The sequence below is a fragment of the Narcine bancroftii genome, chromosome 12 (genome assembly GCF_036971445.1).
Source record: "Narcine bancroftii isolate sNarBan1 chromosome 12, sNarBan1.hap1, whole genome shotgun sequence".
Taxonomy (NCBI): Eukaryota; Metazoa; Chordata; class Chondrichthyes; order Torpediniformes; family Narcinidae; genus Narcine; species Narcine bancroftii.
In genome coordinates, this window is record NC_091480.1 from 80,189,543 (window position 1) to 80,207,301 (window position 17,759).

At 44.5% G+C, this 17,759-nt stretch overlaps 1 protein-coding gene across 3 annotated transcripts in view; it reads left to right on the forward strand.

The window, feature by feature from the left end:
• Positions 1 to 17,507, forward strand: part of skap1 (src kinase associated phosphoprotein 1) — a 316,700-nt gene extending 299,193 nt beyond the window's left edge. For all 3 annotated transcript variants that reach the window (XM_069906123.1, XM_069906124.1, XM_069906122.1), the window contains 2 exons: positions 14,570 to 14,669; positions 17,316 to 17,507. In XM_069906123.1, the coding sequence (XP_069762224.1) occupies positions 14,570 to 14,655 (86 nt within the window). In that variant the 3' untranslated portion in view covers positions 14,656 to 14,669; positions 17,316 to 17,507. The remainder of the gene's footprint in view (positions 1 to 14,569; positions 14,670 to 17,315) is intronic.
• Positions 17,508 to 17,759: the final 252 nt, after the last annotated feature.

Consider the following 17,759-nt stretch of genomic DNA (forward strand, 5'->3'; position numbering starts at 1 on the left):
GCACCGAACCAAACACCCCTTTCTAATCCCACCTCCCTGCACAATGCCCATAACCCTCCATCTTCTTCTCATCCATATACCTGTCCAACCTTTTCTTAAATAATACAATTGACTCCGCCGCCACTATTTCTCCCAGAAGATCATTCCACACAGCTACCACTCTCTGAGTAAAGAAGTTCCCCCTCATGTTACCTCTAAGCCTCTGCCCCTTAATTCTTAACTCATGTCCTCTTGTTTTAAACTTTCCTCCTCTTAACGGAAATAGTCTATCCACATCCATTCTGTCTATCCCTTTCATAATCTTAAATACTTCTATCAAATCCCCTCTCAACCTTCTACGCTCCAAAGAATAAAGACCCAATCTGTCCAATCTCTCCCCATACTCCAGATGCTTAAACCCAGGCAACATTCTGGTAAACCTTCTCTGCACTCTCTCCACTCTGTTTATATCCTTCCTATAATTAGGCGACCAGAACTGCACACAGAACTCCAAATTAGGCCGCACCAACGTCTTATACAACCTCAACATCACCTCCCAACTCCTATATTCCATGCAATGATTGATAAAGGCCAGCATACTAAAAGCCTTCTTCACCACCCTATTCACGTGAGTTTCTACCTTTAGGGAACGATGTACCGTCACTCCTAAATCTTTCTGCTCTTCTGTATTCCTCAATGCTCTCCCATTTACCACATATGTCCTATTCTGATTCTTCTTACCAAAATGAAGCACCTCACACTTATCAGCATTAAATTCCATCTGCCATTTTTCAGCCCACTTTTCTAAGCAGCCCAAATCCCTCTGCAATCCTTGAAAACCTTCTTCATTATCCACTATTCCACCTATCTTAGTATCGTCTGCATATTTACTAATCCAATTCACCACCCCATCATCTAGATCATTAATGTATATAACGAACAACAATGGGCCCAATACAGATCCTTGAGGCACACCACTGGTCACCGGCCTCCAACCTGACAGACAATTATCCACTACCACTCTCTGGCCTCTCCCTTTCAGCCAATGTTCAATCCATTTGACTATCTCAAAATTTATACCTAAAGACTGCACCTTCCTAACTAACCTTCCATGTGGTACCTTATCGAAGGCCTTACTGAAGTCCATATAGACAACATCCACTGCGCTACCCTCATCCACATTCCTAGTCACCTCTTCAAAAAATTCAATCAGATTGGTCAAACATGACCTTCCTCCCACAAATCCATGTTGAGTGCTCCTGATCAGACCCTGTCTATCCAGATGTTTATAAGTACTATCTCTAAGAATTTTCTCCATTAATTTACCTACCACAGACGTCAAACTTATTTTGACTTTTAATATGTATTCTTACGTACTCTGTATTTTTCAATGTGGAACTTCAGCTTAAATAAAAATATTGAAAAAGAAGAGTGAACAGCTTCAGGCTGAACACAAAGATCATTTCAGATTTACTGTATCATGTAGGAAGTTGGAGAAACATGAAATTAACTTTTATTGAATTTAGCCTGTTTTATCACATAATGATGCCGACACATTGCGTAAGTTCAACTGACCTAAAAATATTTTGCCACGGATTTTCATTTGTACTCAGCATCAGATGCCTCTCATGTCAGTGTCCAACAATAGTTGGCCACCATGGATGAATTCCAGTTGCCCTGATACCAGTTTTCCATGGTCGCAATGTCCTGGTGAAACCTTTCACCATGTTCATCACTGACTGCACCAAGATCGGCAGGGAAGAAGTCCAAGTGCAAATGCAGAAAATGAATTTTCAATGACATGTTGCCCTTCATGGTTTTGTATGCTGCTTTAGTCTTCAAATATGACAGGAATCACAAAAATAGGTTGTCTAAAAAAAAAATGTGTGATGGGAAAATTTTAAGGCAATTTTCATGATCAGCAGCCCAAAATCCATAAAATACACTCAAAAGTGTTCAGGAAGCAAAATCTTCAGTGTCCAGTGTATATTAATCCTCTTTTCCCAATGCGTATTCTCAAGAAAGAACTTGTTGGCAATCTCCGACTCTGAAGGAGTCTTCACTGTTCAAGTGGGCATAGCAAAACTGAAGTGCCAGTTGATGAAGTAGACAAAGACGATGTGGTCAAACAATAATCATGGCTTTTATTAGCAGAAACTCATGGTACAATAATGAACGACAATAGGTCCATATACAGTTATACCCAAGGGGAGTGTCCTTAACAGTAGAGATAATCCACAGCCAATGTTAGTACAGCAAGGCTCGCCAGAGGGGAGACAGGCAGCTTGGCAGACATTCACCACAAAAACACAATCTGCTGGAGGAACTCAGCAGATCTAGCAGCATCTGTGGGTGATGAAGAACGGTCGTCGTTTTAGGTCGAAACCCTTGAAACATCGACTATTCGTTTTATCCCACAGATGCTACATGACCTAGTGAGTTCCTCCAGCAGGACATTTTCTGCTCCAGGTCCCACCATCTGCAATCTCTCTCGTGTCTTAAGTGGACGGAGACACACATATCTGTTTCCCCTTCAGCCATTGATTTAATCCCATTGAATGAACAAAAGATCTAGCTTTCGTCCTAAATCTCCCAATACCAAAACATCCTTATAAAATCGTCTTCTCCACAGACTTGCTGTGGTAAATCCTCCCACCCATTTAACACAATCTCGTTCCAGTAACTCACATCATTGATATGGGGCAGTCTCATTTGTCACGTACATTCATATTTTAGAGTGTGTTTTCTCACCCAGCTCCATTTTAATCTGCAGCTCCTCACCTCCTATTCCCCATCTGAAGATCATGGTCTCCCCCTCAGTGTCTGATTTCTCACACAGTAACTTTGATAATGTATTTTGCTTCAAACATTTATATCTGATGTAAGTGTATTAAGAAAAGATTCCATCTGTCACATCTATTTCATGCTAATCTTCTCACCTCTGAGCCAAAAGACAAATAGACATAGCAACAGAAATAGGCCATTCAGCCCATCGAGTCTCCCCTGCCATTTAATCACGCGCTGATCCATTTCCCACACAGCCCCACTGGCCAGCCTTCTCCCCATGATCGTTGATACCCTGGCTGATCGAGAACCTATCAACCTCTTCCTTAAGGACACCCAACTTGGCCTCCACAACCCCCTGTGGCAACAAGCTTCACAGATTCACTGCCTCCTTGCTGAAGAATTTCCTCCGCATCTCTGTTCTGAGCCGATGCCCTTCAATCCAGAAGTTGCGCCCTTTTGTCCTGGACTCTCCCACCATCAAGAGAGAGCCGATGTGTAACACCTGTGCATGGGTATACTGTGTCCTGTTCCTGGGCCATGCAGAAGAGAGAGACACACAAATTGGCATGAAAGGCTGTCAGATCATGTGCGGCTAGTCTACACATGTAGTAACTAAATTGAAAATATGTACATGAATCATGCACATACATTTATTTACAGATAGACCATCACTCTCCTTGTATAATGCAAAACTCAGTCAGCTCCTATAACAGGTCATTTAAAGCCTGTAGGGAGCCGTCGACAGCAGGAGTGGGCAGAAGGTGCTATGTCTCCGCTCCCCGGTCTCCCTGGGTCTGCAGCAGTGGCAGAACTGCCGTTACAGCAGCTTCAGTGTTTCGGGCGTAAGCCCTTTACTTACCATGGACACTGCATGACCTGCTGAGTTTCTCCAGCACATTTGCGTATTGCCCTTGACCGCAGCATCTGGGGATTTTCTTGTTTAACCCCACTGTCCTTGAACAATTAGGGTGGGAAATCAGTGAGACTCCAGTCACTGTAAATCATCACATTTATCCCCCTCCCATGGCCAAACTTCCAGCAGCAAACCAGGCATCCATTAGTCACACTGCATTGTAAGAAAATGATCTCAGCACAATTGATTGGAAGCATTTTCCAACTTATGAATATTGGAAAGATCCTCCTGATGGTTCTTAAGGTTATAAATCCAATGTTGTAATTGTGATCTACAGCTTCATTTCACCACATTAAATAAGTTAATAAAAAACAGAACAGATTTATCTTGCGTGTGTGCAGGGATGAACAGAGATTTGTAAAGTACATAGTAAGTGCCTGGTGAAGTCAGGTCTGTGTATCTGAAGTAATCAGAGTCATCCAGACCGAGCAACCTGCTCATCGCTTCGGTTACACATTACCAAAGCTGACAAGATGTTTCCTGGTAGAATAAGAGAGGACAAGTTTCAGAATCATCTCTTTCAGATGAGGTGAGGAGAAATTTCTTCTCTCAGACACTTGTCAATCTTTCGGATTCCCTGCCCCAGATGGATCTTCAGGCCGTGATTGGCAAATTTGTGTCTGCAGGGATGTCTGGGGTGGGGGGGGGGGGGGGGGGGTGGGGAGGTTTGGGGAATGGACAGGAAAATGGTGCTGAAGCCAAGAAGATCACGTCACCCATGGTCTTAATGAATGGTAGAGCTGGAGTGAGGTGCTGTGGCTTCGCCTAACCTCAGCTTTTTATGTTCTTGTACAAAACAGCAAGGCCACGGAATTCTGATGACTTCCCTGTGTGATTCCACTACTCTACTGCACCGAGTCACACAACACAGAAACAAATCCATCAGCCCAACTCATACATACCAACCCAGTTTTCTATCTGTCTTCCTGCGTTTGGCCCATGTCACTCCAAGTCCCGTCTGCCTGCGTTTGGCCCATGTCGCTCCCAGTCCCGTCAGCCTGCGTTTCTCCCATGTTGCTCCCAGTCTTGTGTACCTGCGTTTGGCCCATGTCAATCCAGTCCCGTCTGCCTGCGTTTCTCCCATGTTGCTCCCACTCCCGTCTACCTGCATTTGGCCCATGTCACTCTACACTTTCCTATCCGTGAATGTGCCTAAATGAGTTTTAAACATCATATTTCTATCTACCTCTACATCTTGCTCTGTAAACTCTTTCCACATGCCATTGCCCTCTGGGAGAAGACATTTCCACTCAGGTCCCCTTTAAATAATTTCCCTTCCAATGTAAACCCACACCCTCCAGTTCTGGACCATAAGGCATAAGAGCAAAATTAGGCCATTCAGCCCATCAAGTCTGCCCTGCTATTATATCCTTTTCATTTCCACCTTCCCCATAATCCTAGATTCCCCTCCTAATCAAGAATCTCCATCTTGTAAGTCCTTTGACCTCAAGTTTTGACTTGGCCTCTACTGTTGTCCGTGGCAACAAATTCCACAAATTCACCACCCTCTGGGTAAAGAAATTCCTATACATCTCTGTTCTAAAGGGACGTTTTTGGTACTCTAAGCCTGTGCCCTCTTGTCCCAGTCTCTCCCACCATAGGAAACATCCTTTCCACTTCCACCCTATCCAGTCCTTTCAGTATTCAGTAGGTTTCGATGAGATTCCCCCCTCATTCTTCTAAACTCCAGCAAGTACAGTCCTAGAGCCATCAAACGCTGCTTTCATTCTAGGCATCATTCTTGTGACCCTTCCTGAGATAAGGAGCCCAAAACTGCTGACCATACTCCAAGTGTGGTCTGTTCAATGCCTTGTAAAATATCGTCATCATATCTCTGCTTTTATATTCTATCCATCTCAAAATAGGCAACACGGTTGGCGCAGTGGTTAGCGCAATCTCTTTTCAGCGCCAGCGATTGGGAATGGAACAGGGTTCGAATCCCGTGCTGTCTGTAAGGAGTTTGTACATTCTCCCCATGTCAGTGTGTGCTTTCTCCGGGGGTTCTGTTTTCCTCCCACCATTAATAGGAGGCATGGACTCGTGGGCTGAAATGGCCTGTTACCGTGCTGTATGTCTAAATTATAGTCTATCCAGTTACCTTGCCCACGCTCCTTGTGATTTTACGTACCTCAGTAAGTCCAGAGAAAAAGAGCCAGCCAATCCTGCCTTAAATCTGATCAGGAGATTTGAGATTCCAGATTTATTGTCAGAGTACATACATGACATCACATACAACCTTGAGATTCTTTATCCTGTGAGCGAGGCAGGTTTATGGTAATGAAAACAAACTGTACACAGCATATACACGTAAACAGATAAAGAATTGTAAACAAACTGAATGTGCAATACAGAGAGGAAAAAAGAACCAACAGTAAAGTGCACAAGTGCCCTTAAATCAGTCCCTGATTGAGTTTGTTGTCGAGGGGTCTGATGGTGGAGGGGGAGCAGCTGTTCCTGAACCTGGAGGTGCGAGTCTTGTGGCACCCATTCCTCTTTCCTGATGGCAGCAGCGAGAACAGAACATGTGCTGGGTGGTGTGGATCCTTGCTCTCTGACGGCAGCGTTCCCCGTAGATGTTCTCGATGGTGGGGAAGGTTTTGCCTGTGATGTGCTGGGCTGTGTCCACTACCTTTTGCAGGGCTTTATGCTCAGGGGTATTGGTGCCCCCATATGAGACCATGATGCAGCCAGTCAGGTATGGGGATGATACTAGACCAGTCTGAAATATTGACCATAACCAATGAAATAAACAGCCCCATGAATGTGCATCAATGCATAGGTTAGGGGAAGGAATCAGATGGTGTTCTTGAACCATGAAGGTCGCCATCCGCTAACCTCTAATCCAACCGCGCCATGTTTATCTTATCTTATCTTAACCTGACATTGTGAAAGGCGCTACCAAACTGCAGTGCCTTTTCCCATCAAATTCATGCTGTCAGCATTCTCGGGAGAGGCAGGGAATGGTTTTTGTTCCATTTTATTTTACTGCGTTCGCCTGAGGACTGGTATTGAACCTGTGCCTAATGAACACAGTCTGCTGTCTGCTGTGGCTGGCTGTTGGGAGGAAGCGTCCGATGGCACAGTGCCTTTGTCTGCTCTGAATGATGTAACCCTGCACTGAACATCCATAAAATTCTTGTTTGTAAATTCAACATGCTGGGGTCGATTCAATGGGCAGGGAGAACAGCCTTAGCATGTCCCTGAACTGGACAGACATTGCCAGAGATCCAAGTAAACGGAGAGTGCCTATGATCATCCCTGTCTCCATCTTTGCTTGGGTGGGGTGGGGGGAGGAACTCAATATTAAAAGGATGAAATCAGGTTACACAAAGGGCAGAGGGTCAGAGTCAGGGGGAAATCCTCTTCCAGGTTAGAAATGTCACACACTAGAGGGCATGGGTGTGGGAGGTGAGGAGTATGAAGGAGATGTGCAGGGCAAAGTTATTACACAAAGAGAGGTGGGGGCCTGGAGCAGGCAGCCGGGGGTAATGGTGGAAGCAGATCGAATAGGAGTAGAGGGATATGGATCAGGTGGCAGGCAGCAGCAGAGTTTCGGTTTCACGTGAGGATCAGGTTCAGAGGAGACATGTGAGCTGAAGGGGCCAGTTCAACAGCCCCGTAAATCTGTGGCTTGTTGCTCCCTGACTCCACTTCCTCCGACAAAATAACGGGTGGGGTGGAGGGGTGGGGGAGGGGAGAGGGTATGAACATTTTGAATTGAGACGGAGGGTGTAGTTGGAGAATGATGAAAGATCTGACATGGGGCCAGGCTTGCTGCATCAGGTGCAAGAGGCAGGAGAGTCTGCACCCTTGGCTCTGGAATTTCTAGTGTTGGACAGAGTCCTTGCTCACCTCAACTCCAATGACAAGCACCTTTCATATTGACGTCATACCACAGTATGAGCAGAGAAAATATGACAGCGAGCCAGATAGTTGGGGTGTTGGGCCAGGTGGTGGGATTTAATTTTTATTAAATTTTCAATTTAGAGATACAGCACAGTAACAGGCCATTCCAGCTCACAAGCCCACACCGTCCAATTACACCCATGTGATCAATTCATCCAATAACCCCATTCATCTTTGGAACAAGGGGGTAAACTGGACCTCCCGAAGGAAACCCACATGGGGAGAACATACAAACCCCTTACAGTTGGCGCCAGTTTCGAATGCGGGTCACCAGCGCTGTAACGTCGTGGTGCTAATCGTAAAGAGATGGTGTTTTGCAGGGCTGTTTCCCTGACTCTGTGACTCATTTAGCTTTGGATTCGTGCGAGTTGTACCTCAGTTCAGGTTTCGATGGAGGGCGGGGTGGGGGAAGTTGACACTCTGGCCACGCACTTCAATAACTTGACCTGAGTGAGGTCTGACGGCAGGTTAACAAACTGGGGAAATTCTCCGTGCCAGTGAGATGCGAGGATGCAAGCAAAATGAGTTGAATAAATCAGCAAAGCTCGGTGCTTCAAAGAGAGAGCTGAACTGGCGATGTGGGAAATTAAAGCGCTCTGCACTGACACAGTGCTGGCTCGTTTGGCTGTGGTGCTTGGTGCATGTGGCGGGGCAGAGGGAAACTTCAGCCTGTGATCAATCTGCACAATTGCAGCTCAACAAACAGTCGCAAAATGCACAGAGAGAGAACTCAAACTGGGCCATTAATGTAAAGTAGTTACATAAATACGACTGTCACTATAAAATCCAGCAGGGAGTTGAATTGGAATTAGAGGTGGTAAACAAGAAGTCTACAGATGCCGGGCTTAGTGCAGCACACGAAAGTGCTGGAGAAACTCAGCAGATGACGCAGCATCTATAGGATGTAAAAGGCTGCTACATTTCGGGCCTGAGCCCTTCTTGAGAAGCACTAAAACTCAGGCAGATGCCCGAAGAAAGTGGTGGTGGTGGGGAGCACAGGCTGGCAGGTATTGAATAGGGATTCCTTCCATCAGGAAGCAAAAGGACTGGCTCCAGTAGGGAAGGATATGGTGAATTGAAGAGATGGTGAACAGCAGTCGTTCTCCACCTTTTCCTTTCCACTCACATTCCGCTTTAAGTCATCCCTATGCCATCGGTGCTCTGTGATTAGTAAGGGATTGCTTAAGGTGGTCTGTGGGTGGAAAGAAAAAGTTTGAAAACCACTGTTTTAATCGTACCTCATTGACTTGTTATGTGCACGGTTTCATAACCCCAAAGGAAATGGGCCAAGGACCATTTTTCTCAAGCAAAATACTTCAGTAACAATAGGGTCTAGAGCAGTGATTCTCAACCTTCCCTTCCCACTCACATCCCACCTTAAGCAATCCCTTACTAATCACAGAGCACCAATGGCATAGGGATTACTTAAAGTGGGATGTGAGTGGAAAGAAAAAGGTTGAGAACCACTGGTCTAAAGGAAGGAAACAATGAGGGACTCAGTCAGTCAGGCAGCAGCCATGGATAGAAATGGCGGGTCGAGGTTTGGGCCCAGGGAAGCTGAGGGGGAGAGGACCGTAAGGAGAGAGCGAAGGGAAAACTTGTGTGCTGCAGATAGTGGTCAATGCCATCTCTTACCTTCCTTGCCCATAACTGATGACTGCATGCAATCACGTTGTGTCCTCCCCTGTCCCCTGATCTGTCATGTCAAATCTCCCAGGGAAGTTAGAAAATACTGAAACTGCTGAAAGATTAATTTATAGTCAGTGGTACTTCAAGCACCGTGAAGGTGTGTTCTAACATTCAGTTCTATTGATTTTGTGTGGAACTGAGACACACCTACCAGTATATTAGAGGTGTAGTGGACAGCGAGGAAGGCTTTCAAAGCTTGCAGAGGGATTGGACCCACTGGACAAATGGTCTGAAAAATGACAGATGGAGTTTAATGCAGACAAGTGTGAGGTGTTGGAAGGACAAACCAAGGTATGGTAAATGGTAGGGCACTGAGGAGTGTAGTAGAACAGAGGGATCTGGGAACACAGCTATGTAATACCCTGAAAATGGAGACACAAGTAGGTAGAGTCATAAAGAGATCTTTTCGCACATTGACCTTCATAAAGTGTTATAGCAGTAGGGATGTCATGGTAAAGTTGGATAAGATGTTGGTTGGAGAGAGGTTTTTTTCTGCAGTCTTTTAATATAGATTTAGTACCAGATCCTTTGGTGGCCTTCTTCAGTACAATGGGAGGGAATGATTCTTCTTTGTCCCCGGTTCAGAATCGTGCTATCTTAAATTTAGACATAGAGCGTGGTAACAGGTCATTTCGACCCACGAGTCCATGCTGCCCAATTTACACCCTAATTGGCCTACATCCTCGGTAAATTTGGAAGGCTGGGAGGAAACCAGGGTCCCTGGAGAAAACCCACGCAGACACGGGGAGAATGTACAAATTCCTTACAGACAGCACAGGATTCAAACCCCGGTCCCAATCACTGGCGCTGTAAAGGCATTGTGCTAACCGCTACAACAACCGTGCTGACTCTCGGCGTGCGATTTTACTTAAATGCCTACTCATGTGTGACATCATGTCTTGTTTGAATATGGAAAAGATTCATTATTCAGTTAATAATTTAGATATAAGATTTCAGACATTGTGGGGGTCATGTAATTGAATTGTCTGACTCGTCTCTTTTCCATGTTCTTTTGCACATTTTTATTTTTCTTCCTTTGTTTTTCCATCAATGTTAATCATGTATAGCATCTGGCAACACCGTTAGAGAGGGGTATTGAGTTTTTTCTTTTTGTTTTGTCTCTTCTTTGTTATTTACCTTTTTTTCTCTCTTTTTTATTTCATTTTTTTCTATTATTAGTTTTCTTTATTAAAGAATGTTATTTGGACGATGAACTATGGATATGTTTGACTATTTATGTTTGCTTTTGATATACTGATCATTTTATTAATTATGTGTAAGTAATTATATCATTTTATTGTATTAGTATTATAAGGTCTTTATTAAAATGAATTAAAAATATTTTAAGAAGAAAAAAGAAAGATGTTGTTGAGGCCAAATTTGAAGAATTGTGTGGAGTTCTGGTCACCCAATTACAGGAAAGATTTCAATAAGATAGAAAGAGTGCAGAGAAGATTTACTAGGATGTTGCCGGACTTCAGGAACTGAGTTACAGGGAAAGGTCAAACAAGTTGGGACTTTATTCCCTGGAGTGTAGAAGAATGAGGGGAGATTTGATAGAGGTATTTAAAATTATGATGGGTATAGACTCTCATTAACCTCTACAGGGTGTACTGTGGAGAACATTCTGACTGGTTGCATCACTGCCTTGTATGGAAGCGCCAACTCTCAGGACAAGAATAAACTCCAGAGGGTGGTTAAGTCAGCCTGCGACATCACAGGAACCAGACTTCATTTCATCGAGGACATCCACATGAGGTGGTGTCCAAAAAAAAGCAGCATCTATCCTCAAAAGCCCCCAGCACCCAGACCATGCCCTCTTCACTCTGCTACCATCGGGGACAAGGAGTCCAAAGACGAGCACTCAATGGCACAACAGATTCTTCCCCGCTACCATCAGATTCCTGAATAATCAATGAACCAAAGACACTGCCTTACTTTTTGTTCACTATTATTTTTTTATTTATAGTGATGTTGTAAGATGGTTATAATTTGCATTGTGACACTGCCGCAAAACTCCGAATTTCATGACTTGTTTGTGACAATAAATTTCTGATTCTGGGGAAAGCAAAGCATTTAAACGTCTTAAGTGCTCCCTATGAATTACACAATGAACAGGAAAGACTGAAGGTATAACATTTTTCAGGTGCATGTATCGTCCAGCCACTGAAGCGGCACCATCAGTTCCACAAGCAACTATGCTCTCAATTAAATACGATTCCCATTTACAGAATGTAATTCTTAACCTCTTCGAAAATAGGCAGTCCCTTGGTATCTGTTTTAATCCTTCGGGCAAACAATGTCTCGTCCATCAGCTCATTTTCATTCCAGCATCTGGCATAAGCCATAAGAAGAGCGTTGTTCTCTGGCAGAGTGGATCGGTCTCATTGTAAAGAGAACTTCTTGGATTGTGTGGAAATAACAAATTGTTTTTCAATGTCCCTTGCCATCTCATCATTTCTTCTAGAAACTGTGAAATTGCTCAAAGGAATCGCCTGAATAGTTTGTTTGGCATTTAAGTTCATCATGTCAGATATTAATATGGGCACTGAAGGCAAAATGAGTGACTCGGTGACGTTATGAGCATTTCCACATTTAGCAATCAATTCACTTATCTAGTATGAGGCAACAAGACCCTTTTATAATTTCTCAAACGTTGCAGTAATCATCTGTTTGAGCGTTGGCCTTCTCTCAAAATTAACTTGGAAGAGTTTTGAAATGATCCAAGGGTTTATCTTTCTTCTCTTTGTGTACAGACTCTAACTGTTGTTCCAGCTTGCTTGGCCTCATGCTTTTGCTTGAAAATGTATTCAAACAAATCAAACACATGGGCAGAGAAGGGTTTGCAGAGATGTCATGAAACCGTCCGCTAAGTATTCTACCAAATACTGCCGACCCTTCTTTTTTTGCTGAGGAACTCATTGGTAAAATTGTTACTGAAAGTAACAAATGTAACTATTACAAATCAAAAGCAGTTCTTACATGGGTGAGCTGAAAAGTTGGCTTAAATTTCAGCCTGCACACTTATTCCCTGGAATTGAAGAACACAAGAGGAAAACTACGTGGAAGGCAATTCATAGCTAAAGCAGGTTCCATGTCAGTCAAACACAATCATATCAAGACAAGGAACAACATCGTTAATCTTCCACATTTATCTAGGTTATTCTAGGCTGCTCCAAATGCCTCCAACCATTGAAAAAAATCTCACGTTGCTTGCCAACTATACTGCAAAGCCTAGAAGGAATGTCCTGTCCTTCCCCCAAAAATGTTGCCACGCTCCCTATACACCTTGGGCTCTCCTTAATAAGGATTTCAATCCATGGCCTGCGTTGAGAATAGCTGCTGAACAGCATTAAAATCTCAATCAGAGCAAGACATTTCCTTCGAAGCTTGCAGCGAGAAGGGTCGTTAAATATCGGATTCTCGCCATTGATTTACTTACTGCTACAGAGTATCCACACTGGAAATGGTTCCAAAGCAAAAGAATCTTTGAGGAGCAGGAGCTGTGTGTTCGAGAACCCACTCCGAGTGATGTGACATCGGTTATTACTGATGGTTTTGCCATCATTTCGTCCCCAAAATTGCTTGCTTTTGAGATTTTCAAGGCCCGTGAGCTGCAAATCTAATTGGATGTGGGTGTCTTTGGGGGAAGGACTGGTCGCCAAATGGGACACTATCGTTTCAGCTAAAGAGAATGTCACTTAAACAAGAAAGTCTGCAGACGCTGTGTCAGGCAAGTCATACCTCGATGAAGGGCTGAGGCCCAAAACATTGGTTATCCTTTACGACCTATAGATGTGGCATGACCTGCTGAGTTTCTCTGGCACTTTGGTGTACAGTATTGCACGAGAGAATGTGAGTGCTAATGTCCATTAACACAGTGTTATTGCAGGATACAGTGTGGTTCTATCAATGGCACCGTTGTGCTTGATGTAAAATATGGTTATGTTATCAGTAAGTCATAATAACAGCAGTAAGCCTTCATAATGCACTGGCTCTTTTGATTCATAGTGTTCTTCTTTTCATACATCATGTGTAGGGTGTGCTCTGGTTAAAGGTTGATGGATGAGGGAATCCTGCTGTGTTGTGAAGATCTTTAAGCCAGCTTGTAAACTGACAGAATGGCAAAAGACAACAGAGACAACCATCAGAAAAGCAATAGCTTTCAGCCATTCACTCCTGGCAACTGGTCTGGGAAGTTTGGCCATGTCAGAGTACCTGCGAGCAGTCACTTAGCAACCTGCCGCTTGGGCTGTCAGGCGCTTGGACGATGTAATTTCGCTTTGGCTTGTGATGTGGCTGACTTGCAGGAGATGCTCTTGCTGATGCTCACGCCAGAGGGGCTTTGGACGCTGTCGATGCTCGACTCAGGAAGCATCCCATTAATGTGCGCCTCTAACAACAGCATCAGGCTGGGAGAGCGGAGAGGACAAGTGGGAGAGGAAGAGGTTTCGAGTTCAGATTTATTGTCGGAGTACATACATGCAATCTGCGAGCGAGGCAGAATTACCACTTATTGGTAGTGCAAAAAAAACTGTACTCAATGTACACATGTAAACAAATAAAGAAATGTAAACAAATTAACTATGCAATATAGAGAGAAAAAAAATCAATGAAGTGCAAAAGTCAGAGTCCTTAAACGAGTCCCTGATTGAGTTTGTTGTTGAGGAGTCTGATGGTGGAGGGGGAGCAGCTGTTCCTGCTCGCCCCACTTAAATCCTACAGCAGACTGGGTTTAGCTTCAGATTCCAAAGTTTAGCAGCCCTCGTGATGTGGGAATTGTGGCAGGCAGCACGTGCATGGCACGATCCTACAAATGCATGGCAGGATCCCATAATCTGGGTTAAGTGGAAGGATAAATTTCCACCCAGCCAAGGTGGTAACTCTGACGATTCCTTTCCCAGAGAGAAATTCCACCCAACTGAGAGGTCAAGTCTCTCCATAGACCAGCAGTTAGAACATGGAACATTACAGCACCGAATAGGCCCTTCAACTCACAATGTTATGCTGACCAATAGAAGCCTACTCCACAGCAATCTAATCCTTCCCTACTATTTTTCTTTTGTCCATGTGCTTATCAAGAGTCTTGTGAATATCTATATTGTACCAGCCACTTCCACCACTCCCAATCGCGCATTCCAAGTATCCACCACTCAGTTCAGATCGAGTTGCTTCCCAGTAGCTCATTGAGAGTGGTAAGGGCTGCTTCCTCAAGTTTCTGGGGTGTGTCTTGCACTCATGATGTTCTGGTTCAGTGACAGGACTAAGAATGATGTCTTTACCCTTTCCTTTCAGGACTACAATTCCTACGGATGGTGGGTTGGAGAGATGGAAGGCATAATTGGCATTGTCCCAAAGGAGTTTCTGATGCCTGCCTATGATATTTGAAGAATGGGTCAGTATTCACAAATTAGACAACCATGGTTATTTCTGAGTTCTTTCCTTTGATCTAGACCTTGGTGTAAAATATAAACGGAAATATTGCTTCATTTTTGAGTTGTTAAAATTGGGGATGGGTGGTCAATTGAGGATTGCAGGTTTTGGCTGGATAGTTGGCATCATTTCCCAGAATGCACTACTGTTTGGTCCCAGAAGATCTTCTACCATTAGTCTCTTGCTTCGGGCATTGAGAATGTCCAAGATTAATTTTTTTTTCACCCAAGTGACCCTAGTCAGCTTACAAGAATGAAATGGGTAAAGAGTAGAGGATGGGAGGTATTCTGCCGAGATTGGCAGATAAGAATTTAGGATTTTGTCAGTTAGTTTGGGGGTAGATAATGGAGGTTATTTGTTGAGATGGGTATAGGGGGTTTGAGGTTGGGTTGGAAAGTGGAGTTAAGGGTTGCATGGGGTTGGAACATGGGGTTGAGTGTGAAGATGGAGGATTGGAGTCAGGGCTGGCAGTTGAGTGTTGGATGAGAACTGTGATAAGAAGTTTGGGCCTGGCGAGATTGCAGTTGAGTTTGGGATGAGGGGCTTGTTGTGTGAAGAAACAAATTGAACAAATTTCATGAGCAATAAGTCTGAACACAGGCTGGCTAAACAGTGGATTTCTGGACACACAATACACAGCTCCCAACCGCTTGTCTGTGCACACCTTACCAATGACTCTTCAACATCCCCCATGGTTCCCAACTTGGAGTGGAACTGGGGTTCATCCCAGAAGAGAAAGAGGCAGATCGTTCACATGTGGTGGGCTTTATAGTGACATCGGCTGGAAAGTCTGGCCCAGGTATTGATGAAGTAATTAAAGGGGCCATTGACCAGGTGTGCGCTAACCCATGGGCGGGATTGACTTTGATTTGCAAGTGAGGTGACCTCCAACTCGGTTCAAGCCAGAGAAGTCACGTGACCCTCCACAATCCATATTCCAACCAGGTTTCAGATGGGAAGTTACATGAACCTCCACAATCCACACTACCGGGTTGAGGTTGGGGATGGAGGATTGGAGTTAGATTGTGGTTAGTGGGAATCAGCTTTTTGTATTTGAGAGAACAAGAGACTGGGCTCATCTGAGAAAACAGAAGGAGATAGAACCCCTTTCTCAAGAGAAGCTGAGGGCAATATGAGATAGATCCTTGATAGGAGGAAGACGGTTTGACATGGAAGAGGTTCCTTTGGAAACTCCAGGACCCAATCCTATCAAAATCCAGTTGGGAAAGCAGCAGAATTTTGCCTAGTGCATGTGGGACTCATTCCCATAGGGAAGAGTCAGAGAGAAGATTTGAGACAGCTTTACACGGAAGTTAAACAAATACGAGGGAGAAAGGAGGTAGGGGGTTGGTGATGGACAGATAGAGAGGGGGAGGAGGAGTCTGGTGTGGGGCAGAAATACCAGTACAAGTAGAGGACTGGGATGGCCTGTCCAGTGCTGTAGATACAGTGTACAGTAGGTCCTCCTTAACATTGTTGATACATTCTTGGAAAGTGCTTCTTTAAGTGAAATAACATTAAACAAAACCAATTTTATATCCCGGTAAAATACCGTGATTTTTTTTCTCATCAACATTATAACGAAGTGACATTGAACAAACTACGTCATTAATGGACTTACTGTAATGTAACTTAGGTCAAGAAATGGTGGAAAGTCATTCACCAAGTAATAGGAAAGGGCTTTGTATCCCTGATGGACAGGGTTAGACTGACTGAACAATAACAGAGAAGGTGTTTGGAAACTCAGAGCAGCTCCCAGCACCAAAAGAAACCCCAGTTGTCAGGGTGATGTCCGGAAGTAGTTCACACCGAGGATGGGTGCAGTCTGTAACTCTGACCCCAAGAAACCTGTGGAGGATGAGTCTCTGTTGGAATAATACGAGAGCTGGGAATGGTAGAATCAGTCTGAGGCCGGCAGAGGGTCTGTGGGTGATGAGATGGTCTAGGAGGTGATGGGGGAGTCTGAGGGTGACGAAGAAGATCTGGGAGTTTATGAAGATGACTGGAGGGTGATGGAGGGTCTGTGGGTAAAGGTGCTAAGAGGTGAGTGAGATGGTCAAGGAAGTGATGAAGATGGTCAGAGGTTGATAGAGATAATATGGGAGGTGATGGAGATGGTCTGGGGGGGTGATGAGCATGATCTGCAAGGTGATAGAGTGTCTGTGGGTGATAGCAATATTCTGGCATGTGATGGAAATGGTCTGGGAGGTAATAGTATTGGTCTGTGAGGTGATGGGGAAGGTCTGGGAGGTAGTGGTGTTGTTCTGGGAGGTAATAGAGATGGTCTGGGAGGTGATGGAGATGGTCTGAAAGATGATGAAGATGGTCTGGAAGATGATGGAGATGTTCTGGGAAGTGATGGTGTTGGTCTATGGGGCCATGGTCAAAATGAGAGATTATATCCTGCTCTGTGGGTCCAGGAGAGATTGAAGGATGTAGATCATCAGAGAGGTAGGAAGAACAACTCTGCTCACTGTGCTTGAGTGAGATCCAAGTTTGCCAATGAAACAACAGTTGAGTTTAAGATTCCAGCAGGGAGCAGAGCGGAGAGGACAAACTTCCTGTGCTGGCACACAAGCCGTTATTTCCATTATACTTTCTTTTACAGCAGTGGGATTTCTGGTGGTGACCCAGCCACTTTATCCAGCAATGGTCCAGGTCCTGCTAATGGGAGGAGGTGACTCTAGAACCAATCATCAGCTGAAGCTACGCGATGTATGCCCAATAAACACAGCTCAGCAGAAGGTGAAGACCTGGGATCATTGGGCCTCCCTCGATCAATAAAGACTTTCTTCCCCCATGTCCGGATTGCTGTCATTACTGCCTTACCATGTAGCTCAGTTCCAAAGGGAGCCACTCCCATCCCCTCTTCCACCAGGGAATCTCCCAGCATCACCACAAAGTCACAAAGTGTTGGCATAACTCAGCAGACTGTCTCCAGGGGAAGAGGAACAGATTTTCCAACCTCTTTTACTGTCTGATCTGCTGAGTAATCCCAGGATCTTCCTATTGCATTCTTAACATTTTTTTGGCTATGTCCCCCTTAGGACTC